Source organism: Helicoverpa armigera, chromosome 11 (genome assembly GCF_030705265.1).
Source record: "Helicoverpa armigera isolate CAAS_96S chromosome 11, ASM3070526v1, whole genome shotgun sequence".
NCBI lineage: Eukaryota > Metazoa > Arthropoda > Insecta > Lepidoptera > Noctuidae > Helicoverpa > Helicoverpa armigera.
The window spans coordinates 6,978,080-7,004,833 of NC_087130.1; the positions used below are offsets into that span (position 1 = coordinate 6,978,080).

The 26,754-nt window shown below is 39.1% G+C and overlaps 3 protein-coding genes and 1 long non-coding RNA gene across 4 annotated transcripts; 2 read left to right on the forward strand and 2 right to left on the reverse strand.

Annotated features, from left to right (window-relative positions):
• Positions 1 to 1,240: 1,240 nt before the first annotated feature.
• Positions 1,241 to 4,826, forward strand: LOC110379619 (peroxisomal membrane protein PMP34). Its single transcript, XM_021339358.3, has 3 exons — positions 1,241 to 1,473; positions 1,576 to 1,636; positions 2,559 to 4,826. Exons 1-3 carry the CDS (start codon positions 1,417 to 1,419, stop codon positions 3,278 to 3,280), a joined length of 840 nt encoding a protein of 279 aa, XP_021195033.3. The 5' UTR covers positions 1,241 to 1,416; the 3' UTR covers positions 3,281 to 4,826.
• On the reverse strand, positions 4,772 to 17,909 carry Nup160 (Nucleoporin 160kD). The gene is made up of 27 exons (XM_064037009.1): positions 17,605 to 17,909; positions 17,383 to 17,488; positions 17,074 to 17,290; positions 16,833 to 16,938; positions 16,324 to 16,519; positions 16,032 to 16,204; positions 15,765 to 15,928; positions 15,588 to 15,681; positions 15,103 to 15,254; positions 14,492 to 14,631; positions 14,210 to 14,291; positions 13,995 to 14,121; positions 12,624 to 12,814; positions 11,996 to 12,122; positions 11,817 to 11,913; positions 11,238 to 11,378; positions 10,384 to 10,602; positions 9,881 to 9,999; positions 9,232 to 9,404; positions 8,810 to 8,905; positions 8,232 to 8,364; positions 7,566 to 7,727; positions 6,808 to 6,974; positions 6,543 to 6,624; positions 6,321 to 6,454; positions 5,385 to 5,591; positions 4,772 to 4,955 (listed from the first exon to the last, which is right to left on the reverse strand). Exons 1-27 carry the CDS (start codon positions 17,696 to 17,698, stop codon positions 4,854 to 4,856), a joined length of 3,801 nt encoding a protein of 1,266 aa, XP_063893079.1. The 5' UTR covers positions 17,699 to 17,909; the 3' UTR covers positions 4,772 to 4,853.
• A 293-nt stretch (positions 17,910 to 18,202) lies between these two features.
• Positions 18,203 to 25,009, forward strand: LOC110379628 (F-box/LRR-repeat protein 16). The gene is made up of 7 exons (XM_021339371.3): positions 18,203 to 18,370; positions 19,371 to 20,046; positions 20,185 to 20,307; positions 20,693 to 20,861; positions 22,150 to 22,345; positions 22,825 to 22,973; positions 23,514 to 25,009. Exons 2-7 carry the CDS (start codon positions 19,465 to 19,467, stop codon positions 23,660 to 23,662), a joined length of 1,368 nt encoding a protein of 455 aa, XP_021195046.1. The 5' UTR covers positions 18,203 to 18,370; positions 19,371 to 19,464; the 3' UTR covers positions 23,663 to 25,009.
• Positions 25,010 to 25,155: 146 nt separating this feature from the next.
• On the reverse strand, positions 25,156 to 25,993 carry LOC135117515 (uncharacterized). Its single transcript, XR_010276950.1, has 2 exons — positions 25,533 to 25,993; positions 25,156 to 25,359 (listed from the first exon to the last, which is right to left on the reverse strand). It is a non-coding gene; the product is annotated as an uncharacterized LOC135117515 (long non-coding RNA).
• Positions 25,994 to 26,754: the final 761 nt, after the last annotated feature.

A 26,754-nucleotide genomic window follows, 5' to 3' on the forward strand; every position in this document is an offset into this window, starting at 1 on the left:
ATGTTGGCTACATTAATGCCATCTCATTGCACGCATGCAAGGACGAGTGTAGATACTTTGTTTAAGTTGTAACTGCATTTTACGAGCACGATAATGGAATGGTCAAATGAGAAAGCTTTAGTTTTTAGAATTATTTTGTGTGTCTGAGTTTAATCTCTTTAATGTATGTTAACGCGTTACTTCATGAGGGATTAACTCTTTGCGTAAGTGTAGCCAACACGCATTTTTAATGCTATAAGTAACGTGTAGTTGGCCATTGACATTAACGTTAACGCTAACGCAGGTGGAGCAGGAGCATCATGCTCCCGTAACGCGTTAATGCTCCTGCTCCACCTGCGTTAGCGTTAACATACATTAAAGAGATTAAATTCAGACACACAAAATAATTCTAAAAACTAAAGCTTTCTCATTTGACCATTCCATTATCGTGCTCGTAAAATGCAGTTACAACTTAAACAAAGTATCTACACTCGTCCTTGCATGCGTGCAATGAGATGGCATTAATGTAGCCAACATCACTTAGCGCTATAAGCTACGCACTAAAACCCTTTGATGCGTCCAAAAAACCGACACCCGAGTTATCGCTTAACGTTTAATGCTATTTATATTGCCATTAGTATAAATTGACATTAAAACGTTGGCCACATCTGCGTAATGCCAAAATTTAACGCGTTAAGACGCAGGTGGAGCAGTAGCATGACACAAGCACTGACCTCTATATTTATACACTGGACAGGCTGCTGTCAACGTGCTTTTGTGCCCGTTTGATAATCGCCATTTTGGCGCTGTTAGACGTAGCGAGTGTTCGTGGTACTAAAATTATTTTACAGTGAACCAATGAACAAACACTTCTCTCACAGCCATTTGAAATTATACGTCAAAATTTGTTCTGTGGACGCTCGCTTAGACGATATTGGCGCTTCAAATGGGCACAAAAAAATTGCTGTCAAACGTACGGAACAGCCTGCCCAGTGGTATATATAGAGGTCAGTGGACACAAGGGTACACCGCACAGATTATCCAGAATCGGAGCTAATGAGGAACGAGTACAACTTGGCAAAGTAGGGTCCTTCGGGTCCTTCACACTTCTTAGCACAGCTTAGTGGAGACTTCTTTGCACGAGAGCTGTACTTGGTAAGGATCTTTTCACATGCATGCGTCTCGTGCTTTGTGAAATCTCTCTTTGTCTACATGACAATTGACATTGCAGCCTCGCTTCAGTCTATGCAAAATTTATTGTAGTCTATGGGCTATGGGCAGTGGCAGACGAGTCGCAAAGGGGGCCGGACGTCTTGCTACAATTTTTACTAATTTAATTCCAAGGAAACGAAACAACGCCAGGGTCAAAGTGCGATGAATCTCATTCAATGATTACATTGTTATAAAAATTGTGAGGTGTTTCAAGTATCCTTCACCATGGCGCCTTCATTGTTTAGTTACGAAACCCTAGTGCATGCGATTGCAGGAGCTACAGTACGTATCTGCGTATCTATAAATGAGTAATTCTTATATGTCTATTTAAATGTAATAAATGCATGATATGTCCGTGCAATAACACCTTAATTAAATTTTCAGGGCAGTGTAGTTGGAATGGCTGTGTTTTATCCATTGGATACTTTGAGATCAAGAATACAAGGTAAAGTATTAACAATCCTTAAATTAAATTTGCTCCACAAGACTAGGAGCCTCATATTTTTCATACAATAATCTATTCTCACTAAAAGTATGCAAACGAAATATCTTTATTTTCAGGCTGCATTGGCCCATAAAGACAACATAATGTTATGTATTATAATGTTACTAACATAATGTAATCTTGGTCTCTGGAAATGCAGTTTCAGAGAAATAAAATATAAGACAACCGAATGACTGCATTAGTTCCTGTATTTTTTTAGTAAATCTATAGTTATGAAATAAAGCGGAAACATTTTACAGTTTGTTTGTACCCTAAACGCATTGACTGAAATGATAAAAAGAATATTTTGTAATGAAGGCTATATTTTATCCAGGTTTGAGAAGTTCTCATGGGATATGGGTGAAACCACAGGAAAACAGCTAGTTACATGCAGTACCTAGTAAAATATTCAATGGTGCTATATATTTGAATATTCAGATATGAATTATTTATAATTGTTCACATACACAACTCGGATAGGCCATATATCTGTATTTTTTTAAACCACCCAGAAATATTTCCTGGTGGTAATCAGTTACCTGGAAATACTTCTTTGATATCTTAGGAATGTTCGGGTGCAAGTTTTAAAAAATTACACACCATAATAAATTCCAAAAATATAAACATGGAAAATTAACTTTCTTTTCTAAAACTTCAAACTGTGACATAATTTTAACATGTTGATCCTTAAATATTTGCAATTACACATATACCTATGTATAATTTGAAAAATAACTTCCATTTGTCTTGAGTATTTTCTTAAAACATGTTAAAATTAATCAAAGCTAGCAATGCAAATGAACATTAAATGACATACTTTACTTTTTGTTTTTTGGTTCAACTAGAAGTAATAAACCAAAATTGTATTTTTATTTAATTCCAGTTGAAGATTCCAATAAACTGCAAGGATCATCTATTGAACTTCTGCTAAAATTAGCAAGTGAAGAAGGATTGGATTCCTTGTACCGTGGTTTGGCGCCTGTTCTACAGTCACTCTCTGTATCCAATTTTGTATATTTTTATACATTCCATGGTTTACGTCGAATGTCGTCGAAAGATACATCTGCGCTAAAAGACTTGATGTTTGGTTTAATTGCTGGCAGCATTAATGTTCTTCTCACTTCACCACTGTGGGTTGTTAACACTAGAATGAAGCTGGAAAAGTCAACCTACAATAGCTTGACAGAAGGGCTCATAGATCTATTTAAAAAGGAAGGCGCGCGGGGTCTGTGGTCTGGTACAGTGCCATCCCTGTTATTAGTTTCGAACCCAGCAATTCAGTTCATGGTTTACGAGGCGTTAAAAAGACAATTAATATCTAAAGGTCTATTTGATACATTTTCTGCATTTCTAATAGGTGCTGTTGCAAAAGCTGTAGCAACCACTCTAACCTACCCACTCCAGTTGGTACAATCAAGGCTTCGTGCTGGTACTAGTTTAAAGCCCTTGTTTAGGGACGTCAAATCTAAGCCATCTGTGGCATTCCGTGGTTTAGAAGCGAAATTATTGCAGACTATTATGACGGCTGCTCTCATGTTCATTATTTACGAAAAACTAGTCCGTTTGGTGTTAACAATAATGAGAGTACGGATGGCTAGGCATTGAGTTTCCTGAAATTTTACATCAAACAAACCAAAACCAGTTTTGTTGCAATGTTGCGATATTAAACAAGGTCGTATCTCAATCTTGCATGGATTTAAATCAAGGTTTCTAAATACTTTATAGGGAGCATCTTTGGTGGCTTTGGACTTAATTATGATGAAACAATATGTTGTGATTTTATATTAAGTACTAAATTAGAGCTATTCGATAGAGCTATTCTAAATTAGAGCGTTTTTGCCGTGAAAATCTAGCAATTAGGTACACCACGGCGGTGAATTTTTTTTATGGGTCGTATTAAAAACGTGCCGTATACAAGACGTCTTATTGTCATAAAAAGGAAGTAGGTTGTTACTTTAACTCATCTAAGCATATGCCAAATTCTTGCTTTATTAGGCAATTTTTTATATCGGTTTATGAATATAATTTATACAGAGTGACGTAATATGCCTGCGTGTAATCACATGATTACCATCCAGTCAGGTATTACAAATACGCAGATCCAGTGACCTTGACTGTTTGAACATAAGTATTAAGTCAAGGTTGTTAAGATAAACAGTTAAGTGTGTATAATTTTGTCATTGATAGAGAATTAGCAATATTGCTAAAGTCCCTGATAAGGAAACCTATAGTCTGCAATGAAATCGGGCAGACTTATTGAAGTAGTTTCCTTAAGATAAAATATTATGTTTAAGCTTAACTATCATGTACAAAGTCCACTTGTACCGGAACCGGATGGCAAGACAAAATAGACAAATTCTTCGTACAATATAAGCGTGATCTATACCTGAACCCTTTGTAATGTTACCCCATAGTACAAGTCAAATGGCTTGACGAGCTAATGCAGCGTAGTTATGTCTTAGCAGGCCGAGCCCCAAACGCATTAAATAAAACTGTAGGTACCGACAGTCAAGAAAGAAAAAAATATGTTGCTGTGGTACATTAACAACTGTGATGAACTGTGTAACAATAAGTGACTTAAAGTATTCTATTAACTTGCTACTACCGCATTTGAGCTGATAGTAAACAAGCAAACTTAAAGCCAAGCAAGTAAAACATCCTGTTTGTTTTAGTCATGTGACCAACATTATTTCACACTACGAAATATTGTAAGTACGTTTAAAATCATACTATACCATAATATTGACATAGACAATGCGCTTTGTGCATCTCCAGGCAATTATTTAATCATGACAAGGACCTATTTGATGTTATTTGCTCTCTTTAGTAATTCAATCTTAGATGTACATTTAATTATCTTGTGGAGGATATATTACCCTTTAAAACTTTTTCGAGGTATATCAAAGTAATATTGGAAAATTCCATGTAGGTTTAAGAATTTTGTGTTAAGGTGTGACTTTAAATATGGATTTAAAGATAATTTTGCGTCACGGTCATGTGATGTAACAAAGGTATAACTGGTCAGTAAATATAATTTTGTGATGGTGTATGATAAATAAATCAATTCTAGGATGGTAAGAGGAGGTGTCAGATTAATTCCATGTTTTATAATTATTTATTTATTTAATAAAACGAGTTGGTTATAAAAAAAGCATTTCTTATTTAAATAACAATTATCCTAGTTCACTGCGTGTTCCAATCGAGCTAGCTTCATATCTTCAGAAACCCTTATAACTACTTTAGTGTACTCCTTCACTAACCCATCAAGATCATTGTAAACCTGAAAAAAATACATTTTTATTGATAAATGACTTTGAATCCTATCACATATACTTTATGATAATTTATGGCGAATTTTATTTATTATTTATTAATAACCTAATCCATTCAGTGGTTTAGCCACAGAGTCATTTTTCGTTTTCATAATTTATATCATGTGCAAAACAGAGTTAAAGTTAGGAGTATCGAATGTTTTCAAGGGAGAATTTCAGAATTTCGCAAATTTTTATTCCATTTATTTTGTTTGAAAAATTAATTATTTTTATTTTTACGTATTTTATTTTTTTCTTTGTGCTAATCGACATATATTTATTTACCAGTATATTAATGTATATACATAATTTAATGTGATTAGGTACGACACACTTTGTATGTAGTAGGATAAAACCGTTTAATAAATAGCCTTTTATTTAATGAATGGGTAGAGTACCTGTTGTACGTAAGGATCAGCGGTATGGTGTGCAAGTTCGGCGAGCAGGAGATCAGCGAGCGCGAGAGGCGCGGCGCGGGGTGCTGCGGGGCAGTGCGGCAGCAGCACGTGCAGCGCGCGGCGCAGTGCGGCGCAGCACTGCACGCCCGCCTCGGCCGCGCGACCGCCGCTCAGTAGAGCGCGCACGCAACCTGCGGCGTCCGCCTCCTAACATTCCACAGGAAAACAACGAATAAAGTACTGGGGACCGATTCTGCTAAGTTTATAATGTCAAAATGTAATAGCAATAGCAGTTTTAACCTTAGCGGGCATTCTGCTACCAATAAAAGACCAATCGTATTCCAATGACATTCGATTGGTTTGCGATTGGTCTGCCATTTTGTCTATCCGGTAGATTGCTCTACAATAATTTGCAGACAGAACTCTACAATAATTTAATTAAAAGAAAAAATTGCGGAATGCCACATAAGCTTCAATCGTAATCGAGTCGTGATTGGATCTCATTCGGATGTGACTCGTACAAATGTCGCTAAGTAAAATTAGTAGAATCGCGCCGCTGATATCTTCAAAAGCATCAATACACTTTTCATTTCAATAGCTCAAATATGTAGGTTTTGCTGCTTAAAACAGCGAACAAAATCGACTTTTACACACAAGTGAAACAAAGCACATCCATTGTTAGACTCGATGAAAAAGAAAAGACGGTCGGCGGGCTAGCCGTGGTTTCCAAAAGGAGGAGACCCGTTCGGGGCTCATATTGTTTTTTTACATGTGTAAGGATTAGTTTTCTTGTAGTGCGCAAAATATACACAGTATAAGATTTCGATCTTGAAGATGTTTACGAGCTATTGTCCGCTTTAATTGATTGATTTATAAAATCGCAAAAAAAGCGCAGTTACTCAGTTCTAACATATTGTTTCATTATTATCAGCTTACCATATATGTTTGCAGAAACCAGTGAGGGAGGAACTGTCCAGTACTGATTGTTCTCTTTAATACTGCTAGTAGTGTTTCTGGATTTGCGTCTTTCAATTTTGGATATAACGCATCAAAATCGATATTATCTCCTCCTACAAGAAAACATGAATTTTTTGATTATTGATTTATTAAATTCGTGTCAACTGTTGCAAAATGCGTATCGACAAAACTTTAACTTACTAAGTAATGCTTGTTGTATGGGGTCCAAAGAATCAGGATCTTCCTCTCGAAGCTCTGCAGCTAATTCCTCTGGGCCTATGACCTGTCAAAAATACAGAATTTTAACCATATTTTTGAAAAGGAGATAAGTAGGAACACATTCGCGGACTTGCCCTCGGAGAGTGTGGGCCTCACTCCCGCTGCTCTCTGATGCCTATAATTGTTTTCTGATCAGCGGCTAGTGCAATCCGTAACGACAAAAAGTTTAAGGAATATTGGTAGGTACCTGGAGATGCTTCCCTGCAGCCGCGGGTCTGGCGAGGAAGGCGTGGTCGGGCTGCGCGAGACGCAGACACGTGAGCGCGGCGCCCAGGCAGCGCCGCCGCACCGCCGCCGCGCCCTCCGACCGCTCCGCGCCGCAACGAGCCGCGCGCTCGTACATCACCGCAGCCGCTAAGAGATAGAATCTAATTCTAAAGACTGTTTCACTCAGGATTTTTTTTACGGAAATTATCCCGCCTTATCATAAAACGTTACCGTAGCCTTTTTTATCGTCCCACTGCTGGGCACAGGTCTCCTCTCACAAGGCGAAGGATCGAGCATTAATCACCACGATTGCTATATGCGGGTTGGTGATTTCAGACTATATAGTCCAGGTTTCCTCAAGACGTTTTCCTTCACCTTTTTATCAGCCATTGGTGTCCAAGATATATGTACTTAGAAAGTACATACAAACTTAGAAAAGTTACATTGGTATTTGCCTGAATTGGAATCGGTCCCACACCCTCATACTCGAGAGGTTGGTTCTTTATCCACTGCTAGGCACCCACGACTGATCATAAAACGGTCCGTAAAAAGTACCGGCTTTAGAATTGGTTAAGCCATTGTCTCGATCAAAGTTGATGTTCTAAATCTAGTACTAAGCCCGGTACTTTTTAAGACCACATTTAATAATAAGGTGGACCATGTTCAAGGCGTTCCCCTTCCCAAAATACCTAAATAGCTGCTATTAGATGATAGAATCAATCTAAAATCTAAGTGTACCTTTCCTATAATGGTGTCGGGACACGTGTAGCGCGTACAGGAAGTCGTAGTAGGGGTTGTGTGCGTGAGCGTCGTGCAGCTTGGCGCGAGCCGCCGCCGCGCGCTCCGCGTCGCCCGCCAGCGCCGCGCATGATACTAGTGCGCCTAGCTCGCGACGAGACGCTGGAATAAACAAGTGCAGAATGCTAAACGGTTCGACTGTATAATTCATCTGAAGGTCAGGTTAGGCATTACTGCTCATAGTTTTGAATGGATGAAAAAAAATTAATATCTTTTATTCTTTTTCTTACACAGCCTCTCGCCATAGTAACCGTGACCGTCCCGGATTAGAATAGAACCTACCCGTGAGTGTCGTAAGAGGCGACTAAGGGAGCTAAGGCATAGTGCATTCCACCAGCACTTTGGGCTACCCGCAACGTGGCGGAAAAACCACCTCAATAGCATTACCAAGGAGGGTTTTAAAAACAAATTGCAGTATTTTAAGGTCCGAATATATTATGAATAGAAAAGTATGGAAAGCGAAAACATGCTGCGCCGACCCCAAATAAAATTGGGATAAGGGCAGGGGGATGATGATGATGATGCCTCTCGCCAAAATAAATGCCAAGGAATTTTCATTTTATTCTTAATTCATTATATCATGTCGGAAAAACGTGGTGTATTTACCGAGCGTGGTGAGCAGCGTGGCGGCGGCGGCATGTCGCGCATGCGGCGCGGGGCTGGCGGCCGCCGCGCTCAGCGCCCGCGCCGTGCGCCCGCCCGCCAGGTGCCACTTGAACACCACCCACTGGAACATCGCCTGCGGAACACGAAAGAGTTTACTACACAATTTTAGACGCTAGTAGGTCAACCTACCCCAATCTCTCAAATTTGACCAATCGAACATTACCCTTCCACTATTGAATAAGGCTGAAAATCTATTGAAGACAGATTAAGGTAGGTTGATGTGCTGACGTATGTACACGGAGCAACTTTCTTTGGATGTTGAGGTAATCTTATAAAATGTTTTTATGTGGTTAAGTTGTGATGTGTGTATGTGTGAACTAGTTGTCAAAACGCCAAACGTGGGCGAACCGCCTTAAGCTGGCGTTCATAGATGGGCTGAGTCATGCCGCATTGCAACGCAAAAATACGCTTATTTATGTACTTTCCATGTGTATATTGACGACACGAAAAGCGGAACTAGTCTACAGCTTCCGCATGTATGTTATTTTTGTAGACAGTAGTAGTAAATGAATACTCACCAAGTTCGGGTCATCCTTATCGGCAATGCTGATGGCTGTTTCTGCTAGACGGACCACGCATGCGCCCGCATCATGTATTTCAAACAGTTTTATCACCTGTACATTTAGAAATAAACTTTAGGTACCGGTCCGTTATTTTAGTATGTATGTAAAAAGTATTTAATAATTTGATATTTATTTCACCTCTTTAGTTTTTTGATTTAATTTTTTAATTTAACTGGTCAATGACAATTTCATAATACGTATGAGAAAAATAAAAAATAATGCAAAATTGAAGAAAAAAAGCATTGAATGTTGTTTCTTTCTGAAACGTAGTCAAGTTGTTTTATTTATATGTATTCTTCTCTATGTGAGGGTAGGCCTAATACCCAGCAGTGGGACAACGCTTCTTATGATGACCATACTTATATTTTAGTACTAACCTTCATATAATAAAGTACAAGAGCTTGGTGCTGCGTCAGCCGGGCGTCGGGCGCGGCCACTAATTGTCGTAGGAAGGGTTCTGTGCTCACACCTTTAGCCGCTTTACAGAAAGCTGTATATGCGTTTTCGGCGTCATCTAGGTCTAACAGTGCTAGACCGAGAATAAACTGGCCTGGAAACAAGAAGATTATTTTATGCATTAATAGTTGTAAGAAAAAAATATTATGTACATTTCTAATTTCTTTGAAAACTAAGGCCGCTGCCTCGAATTTTGCGGGCAGCGGGGCGGCAGCGGCGGCGGCGCGGGCGGTCACCGTTTGACTGGAGCTCACCGCTCGTTGCCCACTCCCCGCGCCGCTGTATTCGAGGGCCGGTCCATTTGATTATACGCGTAAGAGCTGCCGCCCCGCTGCCCGCAAAATTCGAGGCAGCGGCCTAACACTTTGTATAAAACGTGGTCTTAAAAAGAAGCGACTTTAGTGCTGGGTTTAAACCATTAACTTTTTGGAGACGATGGTTTAAACCTAGTGCTAAAGCCGGTATTTACAAAAAAAATTACGTTTTACAATAAGGTGGCTTTGGTTTAACATCAGAAAATGACTAGCAATTTTCGTATTTTTGTTTCTGTAAATAAATATTTTTACGTACGAGAGCAAGCGTTCCATTCGCACCACGGCTCGAGCATCGTGACGTACTTCTGTACTAGACGAGGCTGATCAATAGTGGCAAGCCACCAACTGAACTCGAAACCGCCACTAACTGCCCAGCTGTGTTATCGTTCAGGAAAGTAATTTTACATACAATTTAAGCAAATAAAATAATTATGCAAGTTACATTGCGGTAGTAACTCTTTCATTCGAGTGTACAGTTAAGTGCAGTTTTCGTTTAAAACTGTTGACTGAAGTGTAGACGCCATATATGTACAAGGGTCCGTTCAGACTGACTGGCTCGATCGCGTACTTTTTCTCGGCAGACGTTTGGGCTCCGATTGCATTGCATGCTCTCGCTCACGCAGCCAATTGGTTCCGGTCTATGTGAAAAGAAAAATGCTCTCAGAATCTGTATGTGTGAACGGACCCTTACAGTAGAAACCTTAGAAAAGCGCAGTACACCGCAATATGACTTTTCTATATTGGTGAGTAAAAGGATACAGTTGATGTGCGAGATGGTACGCAAGCAGCGGCAGCGCTTGATGCCAGGTGGTGGGCGCACGTGCTTTGGCGAGGTGGTCTCTAGCACGTCTGCCGCCCGCCGCGCGCACGTACGCGCACACTGCACCTCCCGCGCGCCCCGCGCCGCCGCCCTCGGCACCTGCCTCCGCGCCTAAAGCGCTCAGCTTTAGCCGGAATGCTTCTGACGGACCGGCCGCCCTGTGTATGTGACAAAAGAATGATATAGATGTTAGTAGGTCTGGTTGAGTAGAAGTTTTTTGATGACAATTAAAAAGGGAATCTAGTTCTAAACTTTGGAAATAGTGCTACACTTCAATAGCTAACAATGAACGAGTTTGCGAAGATATCAAAAAAAATTATCACTATGAGAGTACATAGTAATTTTATGTTTCCAAAAATGGCATTATGTTAAAAATTTTATGCTGTAAAACAGAGAAAAATTTTATGCTAGAAGTCAGTATGGAGGCTCCACATTAGTGCCGTGACACTCCGTAATGGGCATGAATGTGAATGTGGACGATACTCTCAGGGTCCACGCGCATTCAAACTTGTCCCCTGATCAGTGTTTATATTGCCGCGAATTCACGATAATGTGGAGCCGTCATTAAAGAGTAGTAATTAGCGTAGTAGGTAATTATGAATATGGAAGGATGGAGAGGCAAAGGCAGACCGAGGAAAAGATGGATTGATTGCCTGAAATCTCTCTCACGTTTCATGTTCTCACATGAAGCAAAAGGGAGTAGATGTAAGTATGACGTCTGACAGAGAGACTTGGGAACGGGGCAGGAAGATGATGATGATGAATTTAGCATAGTAGATATACTGATACTAACTGTGGCGCGAGCGTGGCGGCGCGCAGCCACAGCAGCGCGCGGTAGGCCTGCCAGTGCACGGCGCAGTGGCCCGCGCCCGGCACGCCGCCCGCGCCGCGCCACGCGCCCAGCGCGCACACCGCGCCGCGCACCACGCGACATCTAAGGACATAACACTCGCATTAGTATAGGTACCTCACACAGTTGAGGCAGTCACGGCGACAGTGACGAGTTCTTCCATGTTCCAGAAAGCGCGATAAATTGGTGGGTCCCGACTGTCATTTGAATCAGAATAAGATACACACATAATCTGAAGAATCATGTCATAGGTTCAAATATAGCTGTCTTGTAGTTCGTAAACATTTATATCAAATGCCTTTATTTTCAGGCTGTATTGACCCATAGATATAATATACCTTAAAGACTAACATACATACCTATTATATGTATTATACAAAGCATAAGTTGCATCGTGTTTGAAAAGGAGTTTTACATTGTAGGCCTAATCAATCAATCAATTACTATTTATTTCTTATCATCCACATGGATATTGGATACAATTGTACAGTAACTGTGCATCACAATGTAATGTTTACATACCTCATCTCTGCCATCTGCCGTATGGCTTCAGTGACTATGGCCACACCCAGGTCACTTGCTAAAAGACCGTCATATTCACCGGTATCTTCCTCTTCACCTATGCAATCAAACATAACCATTTTATTTCAATTCTTACACAATGCTTTTCTATATAAATTAATTACCTATGCATTACTCACTTTTAGTGGCATCTATTTCAGGCACGTCTAATCTCAGTGCATCGTTTAACTCAAGTACAGCGCTCTGAAGATCCTTGATTGGTTCTAGAATGGAGGTGAGGTCATCGATCTGCTGCGGTGTTAGAGCCTGTAGCATAGAAACACAAAAGTTATGGCATAAAAATATATACTAGAGTGGAATCATATTACATAATGTAAAATCCATCATAACGATTAGAATTATGGGGTGGAACACGGAGGAGAAAGGATAATAAAGGGTCCCATCTTTACATGTCGATGTTGGGCAAGCTTTATTGAGATTAAGTACAATGGCAATTAATTAAAAGCGTTTCTGGAAATATTGAGGAGAGTCAGGATTATGAAGCATTTAAACAACTTGAACTTTCAAATAAGCAGTGACTTCAAATGCCCTCGAAAAACAGACACAATTTGTCTGATTTTGTTTTGTTTCATAGCTTGCATTCTGAAAGCATGGCACCGTTGCCAGAATTGTATTACCCATGGCAAATTCAGTCTTCAAGTCAATAAGAGGGATTCAATTTGACCACGAAGACTCGCGTGGCAACACCGCAATAGAGACCAGAACAATTTTTCTAGAACACTCTAGAATCTAGAAGTTGGTACTCACGGGTGCGGGCGTGTCCTGGTCCTGCGGCGCGGCCAGCAGGTGCAGCAGGCGCGGCAGCAGGCGGTGCTGCGGCGCGGCGGCGGCGAACAGGCGCTGCTCCAGCTCGGCCGCCGCGCCGCCCGCGCCGCGCTCCCAGCGCGCGCCCGCCACCACCACGCGCACCGCGTCACCGGACAGCTCGCCCACGCAACCTGCTCATGCACAATAGCTTTAGCATACATAAAGAAAGTAAGTAGGTTATCTTCATAAAAATGCGCCGCGCGCGGCTTGTATGTGTGCGCCATAGTACTTCCTCTCTTTATAGGTACTATGGCTTTAGTAACGGGTCTACCGTAGTGGACACTGGGGTATAACCACGGATTAATATAACTAGCGGTACGTAACTTTAGCGCTGACCGTTATTGCGCAAAAGTAAAAATCAAGGTACTCGAGGGGGGCTCGCGGTATGAAGGGCGAGCGTGCGCAGCGCTGATTGGCTCTCCGGTCGCATTCGGATCATCCAGCCAATCCGACGCGCCGCGCACTTGTCGTGTACAATCGCGTCATAAAGTGTTTTGATATTGCTGTTAATTTTTATTTGTCAAAGTTTGAATTTTGTGTTAAGTTAAGTTTGTTTCTGTTGTGTAGTGACTTAAAAGTGAATAAAGATGCCTAATCCTGTTTTGAAAAGACAGGTAAAGAAAATGGTTTCCAACGTAAATTGATTTTGTTTTCCACAAAACTTGTTAAAACTATTTCTTAGGCAACTGTAAACATTTCGTTTAGCACTAGACCTATCTTTTGGCTTTATATTAAAATAATGTCATAAACGTTATTTTACAAATAAATGTATTACGTGCGCGACAGTACACTTGCGCAGTAATCCCGTCCACGTATCGCTCAGCGCCAAACTTATATGCCGCTACTTGTAAACTCGCAACCATAACTTTGTTGGGGCGTTACAATTTTCAACTTTTAATTTGCTACCCTTACATACTCTAATTATGTACCTCTCCTCTACCTCTCGAACAACCTCATATACTTCTTTATGTATTCCCCCTAAATACTCCATATCCTATATATTATTTCTATGTACTTCCCTGTATGCTAGCCTTGAGTACACCTACACTTATGTACTCGCTTATGTATTACCCTTATGTACTTCTCAAGCGCACTAACTTTTCTCGATGCGCATCGTCGTATTTTAGATTTCGTTAAAAACAATGGCGATAATAGTTTAAAAGAAACAAATGCTGCTACGATGCACTCTACTCTTTCATATTTTTTTCGTACCTTGGGAGGCACAAAAGGCAATGGCAAACATGAACTCAGTTAAATAACCCAACATCGAATATGTAGAATCATTAATTATTAAATTACATAATTCTGTACCATTTCCATCCAGCAGAGACACGTCTGGCGACAGCATCATTCTCTCGAGTGGCTCCAATTCACAAATGAGCGAAATTCCGGCACGCCGTACCACCGCGCACCACCAACCGCATTCAACATCAGATTCCTATCAGACATAACAAAGTTATTACTTACTTACTGTTATTCGGTTAAGCTCCCATTGCTACAAATTGATCTGATTAGTGGGCACTTACTTGTTTAGACACCATGAGTCCGAGAGGCTTCTGCAAACTCTCCATATACTGCATACACCAGCTGTACAACTCTGACCAACATCTAGAAGAAACATTAACTATAAATCAACTCATACAGAAAAATATAAAGAAGGGAAAGCGACGCACAAATCAGTATTAAAATACTTAGGCTCAATACACTTTTATTAGTTTTTTTTGTATTTTTTCGAGATTCTAATTTTATACTATCGTTCCTCTTTTCTTCAGCTCTAGACAACGCGTGGAACAGCTAGAGTGACATACTTGTGCATGAGATGCGCGTGGTCGGGCGCCGATGTCCGCGCGGTGAGGTGTCGCAGCCGCGCCTGCACGGCCCCTGCTGCTGCTTCACCTAGCTCGCCCTCAACCACTGGCTCGTTACTGCCCCATGTGCGGTTGTAGATCTAGATAAGAAATTGGAAAGGAGTTTGCAAAATTATTCTTCTGTTGATGAACGAGGCTTAGGGCAAAATTAGACTGCACAAGCGCGTGCGACGAGAGGCGTTGGCGCTCTGGTCTTGTTTTGCATGTTCACAGTGCCGAACGAGCGACGAGTGTCATTGTTACAAGTGCATCAGACGCTATATCAGTGTGAACGATAGGGGCGGACCGAGCCATTAGAAACACCCGCGCCCGCCTAATGAAGACGCGCGGCTCGTTGGACCACTGTCAACGCAACACCAGTCTACATACATTATGAATGCATCATCATTTGATTTTGAAATCTAAAAACTGTTTTATTCCTGTTTGATCAACAGCAGCAGTTTGCAAATGTAAAATAAGCCACTAGAATTATTTAGCATTTGGATAACACTGAGGTGGATTCTGGAACTCTTGAAACTCTTACAGTAAATACCAGCAAAGTTCATAATTACCACTAGAGCCTTCCTGATGACGGCGGGCGGGAAGAGCCCTGGCGCCATGAGTCGGTCGCGGTACTGCTGGTGAGTGCTGAGCGCGGGCAGCGCGGCGGCCGCCTCGCGCGTCGCCACGGCGCGCCAGTACGCCTCCGCGCCCACGCATACGCCTGCACAAACATACAGCATACATTACTTCGCTACATAGTAAAAAACAGTCGCTAATCTTTTGCTATGTATGCATACATGTATAAGGTAAATGCTGCGCCTCGTAGTGGGTAATTATAAAAAAACATATTTAACATTTGATGGAGTTTTCTTATCAATCGTGGTAAAGACCATTTCACGAAAGAAGTGCCGATAGCGATAGCTCAATAAATACGTACAAAAATATATAGTTCCACAATTTTCCGCGAGACTTCTATCGTGAAATGGACTTTAAAATATATCTCAAAGTAATGTTGTTGCCTTTATTTAACTCCGAAAGTTCTTTCAATACTCACTTGTAATAATTGTATCACCATCTGGCTGACTCCATAATGCCCAAATCACATTACTTCCATCTCCATAACCAATTGCATAATCGAGGAGGTCCAACTAGAACAACAATTGCATACATATTGAAATCAAATTGGACACAAAACTCTTCCAGTGAAAAGCAGTTATGAAACTGGTTATACCTGGGGTCCAAAGATACGGCTGATGTGAGAAAACCTTACGCCTCCTGAACCTCCATCGTGCATTTTCATGACAACAAATTCACACTCACTAGGGAATGATAAATATGCTACCAATAACACACTTCCATCTGACCCAATAGTTCTTTGTAGCATGTGGCCATGAGCTGAAATATGGATTTATTTTAAAATATTACACATATACAGTGACATACAAAATCAATCGATAGTAAGCTGAAAATAGAGAAGGTAAAATTCAAAGTATCTTACGTGGTGGTTTCGGTCTGACTAATGTCTGAGACAGTGGGGCGGACACGGCAATAGGCGCGCCGCCCTCGTCTAGAGGCCACGCTCGGAGGCACGTGTCGCCGCATATTGCCACTGCTAAGCCACTCGTCAACACAACTCCATATGTTTCAACACCATCTGTGTTACTCTTGCCCCTAAAAGAAGTAAAACTTTTTTAGTAAAGCTTTTTTAGTAAATATTTACAGTAAAACTTTTCTAGTAAAGCTTTTAGATTTACTTTTCAAGATGAAAAATTTGCAGAGATTAGGTTTACCTCAAAGCTCCTGTGAGGCCTGACAAAAATCTTGGGACAGTTGACTCTCGTTTCAATAGAGTGGTGACAGCTGAACCAGTTACAGGCAGTTTGACTAACAACAGGCCACCTTCTCCTCCATGGCCGAATGCCAGAGCAAATACCGCTTCACCATTATCCCTTAACAGGGATGCACAAGTGTGAGCAACACCTGTAGCTGAAAATATGTAGAAGATTTTTAACTCTGTTCTTTGGATAAAATGTACAAAACCATTTAAAGAAGTTTATTATTGTAATATCTTCGTATATCAAAGAATGAACAAAGTAGTGGCTAGTGCAATCTTCATATAAATGATTAATAAAAGCTGTAAATCTTTAAGGAATATTTTTTCAATTTGTTACATTTCAACAAAATTGTGTCAATTTGCTTCTGACTTCTAGCCCACTTACAACAAAAAAAGATCTCTCTGTAGTCACATGCTCAATAGATTAGATTCATACAAATCAAATTAAGGCTAATGAATACTTACTTGCATTGGAGTATTGATTAAGAATGCAGTAATTGCTGGGATTGTTTATGGAACTTATATCATGAAATATAGAGGGTGAAGAACTGCTCAATGACCCAAATGTAGACTGAAATGAAAATAAAATAGTTTATTATCAAAAATGGAACATATAAAAGAATTAAAAGTAAAGATATAATAAAAATACTAAAGAACAAATTAAGTACCTCAATTAAAGCAAGTTATTTATGTATTAGATTGTTACCTTTTTATCCAATGTTGCTGGATGTGGGAATATTAATCTGTGCACAGATGAGACAGTTGCAGCCAAGATGACCACGTCACGGGATGCACTTCTCTCATACACAGTTATACTGCTCAGCGGAGGAGTGCCTGCAGCTACTTTACATCTCAAGTTACAGGACGATAGATTGATATCTAGGGAAGCTTCAGACAACTCTATTGCATCAGATGTTGTTTGCCTGAAAACAAGTTCAAAGCAATCAACAAAACCCAAGGTTAAAATCAAATTATTAAGATGTGATACATTTATGTCCAAACTTATAAAACTTACCAATAAATGAATCGATTTCGAGTATAAACCTTCTTGGAATCTTTGTACCAATATCCACCGGCTTTTTGTGGCAGTTTGATGTCTTGTAAAGTGCTATGAGTACCACCTAAAATAAATGGTTTGAGTTATATACTTTTAACGGTTTTCACAAATCTTAAGGTAGAATTAATCATGCCTATCCACTTTTTTGGGTAAAAATATATAGTAATGAACTATAATTACCTGTGTTTAGAATAACTTCCTTCCACTTATCGGGTAAATTATAATTTGGTGTAATTTCTTTGAAGGTAACTGGCATAGCCTCCAGGAACTCCATCGTTGTGACGAATTATGGATGGACTCTTGCTATTTTTAAACAAATTCCTTGATACATAGACTTATTTACGTAAAACTAATTCCTTATTTCTTTTTGCAACGATTTCAGTTAAACGTTTAGCGGTTATCGGCCTCCAGATAATAATAATTTTAGGTTAGAAAACAATACAGACTCTCAAATCACAACACCACCACAGACATTTTTTTTTTTCTTTTTGACTGTTTTTGACACAGACTTTATAAGGCATGACATTTATTCCACAGATGTTGTACCGTCTGTCTAAAAAACATTCTTGCCCGTTTGCCCGATATCTTTGGGTACTATTTGTAGTTACCGGCATTATTTTAAGTCTAGGATTTACGGATTTTCCAGATAATTTTATCAAACGATTATTCTTTTCTTTGCAAAATCAGTAGTAAGTTTCAATCGATATTGTATCAGTTTGTCTGTGATTCAATGACGTAACGCAATATTTAGTAATTTTAGTCCCCTGACTGACAACACTAGTAGTGAGTGAATTCAAGTGTATTTTCTTGTAGCTGTAAAAATTTCGTGAAAAATTAATTTCAACATTATAAATCCAATGTTGAATTAACCATAACAAAGTTTTATATTCAGTGCAGCTGCAGATATCATACGATGGTTTATATTTTTCCAGAAAAGAAGTTAAAGGTAAATTTTGAAGTAAATCGATTTTTTATTTATATTCGAATGTTTGAAATGATTTCCTAAATAAACCTCGATAGCAGGGTAAGTTTTAGTAGTCACAAATAATATTAATGATGAGATTGTTCGAGGTTCCTGCGGATTTTTATGTAAGCAAACTCGGGTCCTAGTTATAGGTGCCTTGTATAATCCTTGTTGATCTCCACAACATATTCATACGGTAACGCTAACGAGTAACGCCGTACAAACTAACTGTTCTATCGTTAGCGATAAAACATCTAGATTTTTATAAACATTTGATTTGTTGTCACTCAAGAAGAATGAGAAAGGTATTTTATGAATGTCCACTGTACTCAGAAATTAATTTAAAATACATGTTTATATGCTTTTTAGTTCAACTGGCATTACACAGGGCTGATTAAATTCATTTTGTTGTTTTAAAATATAGGCAAATGCTAAAAACTGGTTTGTTGATCCCTTCTAGTCTACTAGTTTCAGAAAAATGTAAGAGATATCAATATTGTTATCAAACTTTAATATTTTATACAAGAAAATGATTAAATAATTAACTGCTTAATGCCGCTAATTAGAGAACAATAGAAAATCAATTGTGTCTCGCAAGGATCATGCACCACTGGCATATTAGGGGTTAAAAGAACTACTTCAAAGACATGAAACTCCATAATGGCACTGAAAAGATTTCAATTCTACAATGAAAAATAAATGCCCAAAATGTAGGGTGTATGTACAATACTATGATGTTAGTTTTATTTACTACACACATGGGAATAATGATGACACACTTGTCTGTGACCATTGAAAATTCATTGCTTGAGGTAATTACTCGTGAAACTACAAAGTAACTCTTCTCAATAAATGTCCATCAAATAGGTATGGAAAGTTTTTTTCAAATCAAAGCAGTAGTTTCTGAGCTGATTACCTGTAGCTTTATTAGTATACATATTTATTCTTTACTTAAATTTCAATGTAAGATATTGTTGTACAGTAGCGCGGTGGCGGGTTGTGAGCACGGCGCGGGAGGCGCAGGGTCGGGCGGCGGGCGGCCGGCGGCTGACACTATACGCCGCGTCAAGGTGAAGATGTCATCAGTGTCGGCGCAGGGAGTCGTGGAGCGAGCCTCGGCGGAACTGTCGCGCCGCATCACCGGCCTGGGCCTGCGCGGCCGCAAGCGTTCGCCCGGCGTCGTCGAACGCGTCGCCAATGCGTTGTGCGGCCCGGCCACTGCCGCAGCCGCCGCGCCGCGAGTGCCGCGTCGCCGCCGTCCATCACCCAGACCATTGTCTTGGAATCAATTTATTTTAGAAGAGCGGTTTCTAGAAAAGTTTTTTCTATACTTCAATGCAAACGATAGAAGGTCACTTGCACAAGTGTGTACCAGATGGCGTGATATACTGTACTCTTCACCACGCTGGTGGAATGGCCTCGTTGCCGTACTTGATTGTCGAGAGCTACGGTCAGCCACAGGATGTTGTATGCAAAGATTTTACAACTCTCTGATAAGGAGAGGCATACGTGGAGTAGTCTTAGTATCTGCTTCTGATGATGATATCAATGAATTTATAAGACAGTTTCCTTTGTCAGCCCATCATATTCATGCCATTGGCTTAAAAGGATGTACAATAACTGACAGAGGGCTGGAAGCTGTTTTGGATCATCTTCAGGTAAAAAAATATTTTTTAATTGCTATTTATCCTGAGAACTGCTTAATAGGTGCATACCATTAGTATCTGCAATTCAGATAATTACCACATACATAAAAATATATAAAATTCTAATAAGATTAACATATATCTTTTTAGGTCCTCTTTGAGCTAGAACTAACTGGATGCAATGAAATAACCGAGGCTGGTTTGTGGGCATGCCTAACTCCACGAATTGTCTCTCTCACACTCACTGATTGCATTAACATTGCTGACGAGGCTGTAAGTATGAGTTACATAACATTTGCAATAATCACTTAGAATCTTTCTGAGAAAATCTTCAAATAAAATTCTAAAAGGTATAAAAAATGCGTCTGGGTATATCAATCCAAATTCAACTAAATATTTCAGTGTCAATCTGCTATTAATTTACACGGATCAATCCCAATTCACCCGTACGACGCGATGCGACGTAGCGATTTCACTGCGTTACGCGTATCGCTCTGTGACAATCAATCTATGGATTCACACACTTTAACTTTGCTTACTTTCATCAATTCCTCAATTTTTTTGCTAACTTAAAAAAATCAAGAAGTTCTCAATACGTCGAAATCTTTCAATGCAATTTATTTCTGTACCCAAAACTAATGATTTATTTCATCCACAGGTCGGGGCAGTAGCGCAACTTCTACCATCGCTGTATGAGTTTTCTCTTCAAGCGTACCACGTGACGGACGCCGCTTTAGGATACTTCTCGCCGAAGCAGAGCGCTTCCCTCAGTGTGTTGCGCTTGCACAGTTGCTGGGAGCTCACTAACCATGGCGTTGTTAATATAGGTCAGTTTTTGTTCCTTATTTTATATATACTATACCACCCGATTTCCCTCGGTTTCACCCGTATCTCGTACGAAATACGGCCTATGTTGCTTGGGAAGAGCATAGCTTTCTAACAGTGAAAGAATTTTTCAAATTTAAACAAACAGAAATAAATATTGTGAGAAAACTAGGGTCCTGAGGGAACTACTTCCAGCATGGGAAAAAGTGGCTTATTTGTTATTCTGATATATAAGATCTATTACTGCTAAGTGTCATAAAAATTCAGTTATTTTTACGTAAAAGAGGAACAAAAAACATACATGCATACAAACTTGTGCATTTGTTGTAATGTACATATTAGTGTGGTTTAGTAGGATATATATACCGAAAGATATGTTATACTTTTTTTCAATTCTAAGTAAGAATACGGCTCCACGCGGGCTAAAGTAGAAATAGATGAAAGGAATATCTATAGCTTCTTTTCCGAGCCGAACAATAGGCACCCAATTACTGCGAGTCGATCCCGGCCGACTTCCATATGTATTCAGGTCAAGAGTCATCTAGCGAGTTAGCTCGAGAAAGGGCTCGGCGTAGGCTGAGCCTCCTTGCTTTTAGTACTTTCCGTAACTATACATTATGTAATGAATAAATGAATATATAATTAGAGAGTTGCTATAAAATGATGACTAGATATTACTGGTGAATGGGTTAAGTAAGTAGCGATATTTTCTTTAGTTACATAATATCTCCTTATAATTTATGATATTTAATGATTCAGGCACATAACAAAATTAGTACAATTGCATCTAAAATAACAATTTATTATTTACTCATGAAAGGAGAATAAGTCATTGCTATTGCTATAGTGCTGCTATAGTCATTTTATTAATTAGAAACGGTGATATAAATGTGATATAAATTCTTCACAGTTAACTTATGTCATGGCAATTTTTTAAAGTAAACAATGTAACGTGACTTAATTCCACTCATAATAATCAAATACGTTGTTCAATTTTTGGTTATGATAAGAAGGTTACAATTATGGGAGGCTACATAGTATAAATAATAATGGTCCAACGCCTATTTATCGGCAACGGTTTCGGTTCTGAAAGAATATCAGACAGCTGTGTGCAGGTACTCTATTCCCTCACTGTCATAGTCCGATGGGATGACCATTCGACAAACAACGTACCCTCCAGAGTACGGGGGATTTCAATCACCATCTAGACTCGAATCGAACCTGAACTCGAGACATGTGTAGTCTGTTTAGCAGTGGCGGATACATAATATAAAGTATATAATATTCCAGTGCACTCTCTACCGAACCTGACGGTGCTATCCCTGAGCGGGTGCAGCAAGGTGACGGACGAGGGCGTGGAACTGCTAGCGGAGAACTTGCCGCGCCTGCGCAGTCTCGACCTCAGCTGGTGTCCGCGCGTCACTGACAACGCGCTCGAGTATATCGCATGCGATCTCAATCATCTTGAGGAGCTTACGTTGGACAGGTGTGTGTGATCTTCTTTGTATCTTTTCGAGAACCAATTCTATTTTTTTATTTGAGATTTGGAGTTTTTGCTTATATATTTTTGTATTAATAGGTAATGTTATGTATATTTTTTCTGGTGTGCTTACTTTCAAAGGAAAGCGTAAGACAGTAGCTGGTGGCACTAAACGATACAATACCAATAAACAACCAGTAATAAAAAAAAGTTACCAAAAGTTCCAATGAGTTATCGCGACCCTGGTACACAAAGAGCCCCAGAAGGCACATGGTGGGCTGCAACTATGGCGTGATGAATGTCATTTGATGATTTCACAACAAAGAAGGCTCATATATCACAGGCATTGCCAAATGAATTGTTTGAATAAAACTACAGCAGACTGCACGTAACGCGATAATATCCGTAAAAGTAGTTTTATTTAAATTTTAAACGTCTAATATTCGCGTAATTGTCAGAGATCAATATGTCCGTATTGTTGTCAGATGCGTGCACATAACGGACATCGGCGTGGGCTACATCAGCACGATGCAGTCGCTGGTGGCGCTGTTCCTGCGCTGGTGCTCGCAGGTGCGCGACTTCGGCGTGCAGCACCTCTGCGGCATGCGCTCGCTGCAGCTGCTGTCCCTCGCCGGTAAGCTTACACTAGTCTCAAAACAGATAAGACAACTTTGAAAAATAGTATTATCATCATCTCACGAGCCTTTTCCCAACTATGTTGTGGTCGGCTTCAAGTCTAACTGGATGCGGGGTACTAGTGTTTTAACAGGAGTGACTGCCTAACTGACCTCCACAACCCAGTTGAAAATTATTGGTAAGCCAATTTTCGGCTTCCAGTCTAACCGGTAGCGACAGAGTGCCAGTGTTTTACAAGGAGCGACTGCCCATCTGACCTCCACAACCCAGTTACCTGGGCATCCCAATTGAAAAAAAAATTGGTTAGCCAACTATTAAAAATAGTTTACAATTATGCCCAATCCGTCACAACAGAAAAAAATTGGGCACAGAAAACAAAATAGGTCTTAGTATATTAAATAAAGTAGGCACCCATTGATGAACTCACCGCAGTAAACTTAACCTTGCTAATTTATTGATCGGCACGGCATTGTGTAACGAACCCTTTGCATGTTTAACTGCGGTATTAGCTACATATACATTACATACCTCTTTGCAGGGTGTCCTTTGTTGACGTCCGGCGGGCTGTCGAGCCTCATACAGCTGCGACAGCTACGCGAGTTGGAGCTGACGAACTGCCCCGGCGCCTCGCCTGAACTCTTCGACTATCTCCACGAACACTTACCGAGATGCCTCATCATAGAGTAAGCTATTCTTTATGTACCTTGTAATCCGCATTTACACCACCAGTCACAAACACATTACATACATTATGGGCTACATATTTTATATTAGCCACAAGACGTTAGGTCGTTGTTGCACCTTACACTAATTTCGCAGTACAAATCTGTGGAAATATTTTCTTTTGATATCTAGATGTTCCCTGTTTTATGTAGATTTCCGACTGTCAGAATATTAAATTGTTGAATTTCTAGGGGTATGAATAGTATAGTATGTTACAAGGTTTGCGCTACAGTTTTAACAGTCTGTAACCCTAAATATGTTAACGACGCGTAGAGTCTGCTTCGCCAACCACTACTTCCGGGAGACATGCTGTCTTACGCGAAATGTTGATGTACTTAAAAATATAATAGAAATAAATCGAAAGAGGAATCGTCCATAAACTCATGATCGTGTGGTGTACACAGTTGAGTAACGTCATGGTAGATTATTAATACTCTTGTGTTGTATCTTCTATTTTAGTCATACAGATGCGAATCATTTGCATTTTTATTGTTTTCAAGACTTCACGCTTCTAGTCCTAGTTTTCAAACTAATGAAGGAATCGTAGTTATATAAGTGAGGTAACCCACCAATTATACACCTTGTTAAAATTAATAACTTTTTCAACTACGCTTGAATAGTAACTATAGCTAGTACATTGTAGTATTATTCAAAAGTCTAACATTCTCCTTTATAGTTTACCTAAGTGCGTTCTTGATCTCAATTATTGTAGATATTGTTTACTTTTCGAATGATCTTATTCCTAAGCAATTGCTCAAATTGTGTGATGTCATGTTGTGGTGGATGTCGTGAACTATTACTTCTCACTCTCAGATCACCTGAACTAAAGCCCTCTTATTATAAAAACTGCCGCAAGTAGTGGTTTAAACCCGACTGAAGACGTCTTGGTTTGTTACGGTACTTACGATAGTCTTGACATCCTTATTACAAAACGTAGACTAAGAGAAGACTGTTTAGTACTTCGATTTGTCTGTGTGTGTGTGTGGTTCAAATAATATCCACAGATTATAAGCAACAAATATTTAAATCATTCGCTCAATCGTTCCGAATTCTATGCGCCGTTCCTTTTTATATTATTTTGTTAAGTCTATTTTGATGAAAAATAAATAACTATGATAATAAAAAAAATATCTCTGCAGTTGAAAATATTACTTTTTATTATTTAAAGGTAATTTTATATTTCTAGTATCTTTTAACGATATACATGATCCAATTATTCTCTTTTAAACAACTATCGAGTTTGCGCGTATAACGGAACGCCAGCGCGCGTATCCAAGTTGTTTTGTTTTTAGGTTAGAAATAATTTGGATTATTTTCATCCTGATTTAAATGATTAAATAAGACGTTGTGCATCTAATTAGAACCTCTTCAAAATTAAGTGCACAATAACTTACCTACACACAGAATATCGTGTGCATTAAATTACCAAAAGAAAATGAAACATTTGAAACAACATAAAAGTAGAAAATTATATTTTATTCCGATGTCTATTTATACAGTCAAATGCACTGCTACATGTTGGACACTGTTCTTCATCACACAATCTTGTTCCCTTTCTCATCTAGGCATTTTTGTACATTCTAGCAAGCTTCCAGTCTTTTACAAACATTGCATATTACTGGCAGAGATACGGCGTGCAAAACGCCAAAATAGTCTTGAATCTGCAAATAAACAATAGACTGTATGATAATCTGATATATTTTCGGAGTTTCATCAAAATCTATGTGGTAGTTTATGTGTGGAACATAAACAAACATCCATAATAAAAACTTTGACTCGTATACAACTAATTAGGATGTTTTGGCAACCTACTTGCACTGTAAAGGCTACTTACTTTGTGGCGAGCCCAGTTGAGCATCATAGGATCATCCTGGATTATCATCATGCATTCAATTGACTATTATTTCGAAAAACGTAAATCGATATTTATATCGAAAATTGTCGTCAGGTAATTTGAAGAGATTTTGTCGATGACGCATTCTGTTGGGTCCCCGGACACTCTCAATAGTATTCTAACACATCCAAGTATTCCAAATCACACATATTTATATCCACTTTCGTTTTTTTCATCACAAAACAAATAACCTCAAAAGTAAATAATGTCGGAACTTGACGTTTGTCGACTAAGTACTGCAGTTAAACTAGGGGGCTCGATGGTTTATCTTTTGTACTACAGATAGTAATAGGACTTGCGATAAACTGCGTTTTGTAATAACGTTTTTTCAAGGTCGTACTTAAAGGTGGATTAAAGGTAGTACAAAAGCCGATACTTATTTGATACCGCGTTTTATAATAAGAGGGAAGGGGTCTGGCGAAGGAATTTCTAATCTGCCTATATGTATAACCTTCCATCTGTAACAAAAATACTAAAGCATTAAAAAGTGTGTACCGACGTGACTAACATTATATCCGAGTTAAGATAAAATGTAATAATAATAAACCTTGTTTAAACTAAGATAATTATTATCTAGCAAATTTTTACACACACATAGCACTCTCATTGTTTTTATTACTTTTTATATGTGTTTATTTTATTGATAATGCCTAACAAGTATCAATATTTAAAACCTACAAAAATGATGTGAATTATATATTATAAGAGAAAGCATAACTATCCGTTTTCTTATACATCCTAAAGTGTAATCAGTCTTGTTCATAATTTGTACGCAAACTGCACTATATTGCTTCATAAGAGAAATATAAATTCTGCTTGTTATAATATAGTTCGTACAAAAGATGCGACAAAAGTGTTCACACTTGGGACAATTAGGAGACATCTTAGAATAGGTAATACGTGTGGTTTTATGTATAGTGTAATTCATTTGAAATCGAATCATGAGATTTGGTGATGTCCATTAGTTAAAGTGTAATTTATAGATTGCTAATAATATTATTCACACATAGAAATATATTTTATTTTTATTAAATGTCAGTTATCAGATGTTTCATATGTAAATAAATGTCTGCTATGTACATTTAACTTAAACAACTTCTTCTCTGGAATGGCAATTTTATATACATACTAATATAAATAGTATAAGAAATCCCATAATAAT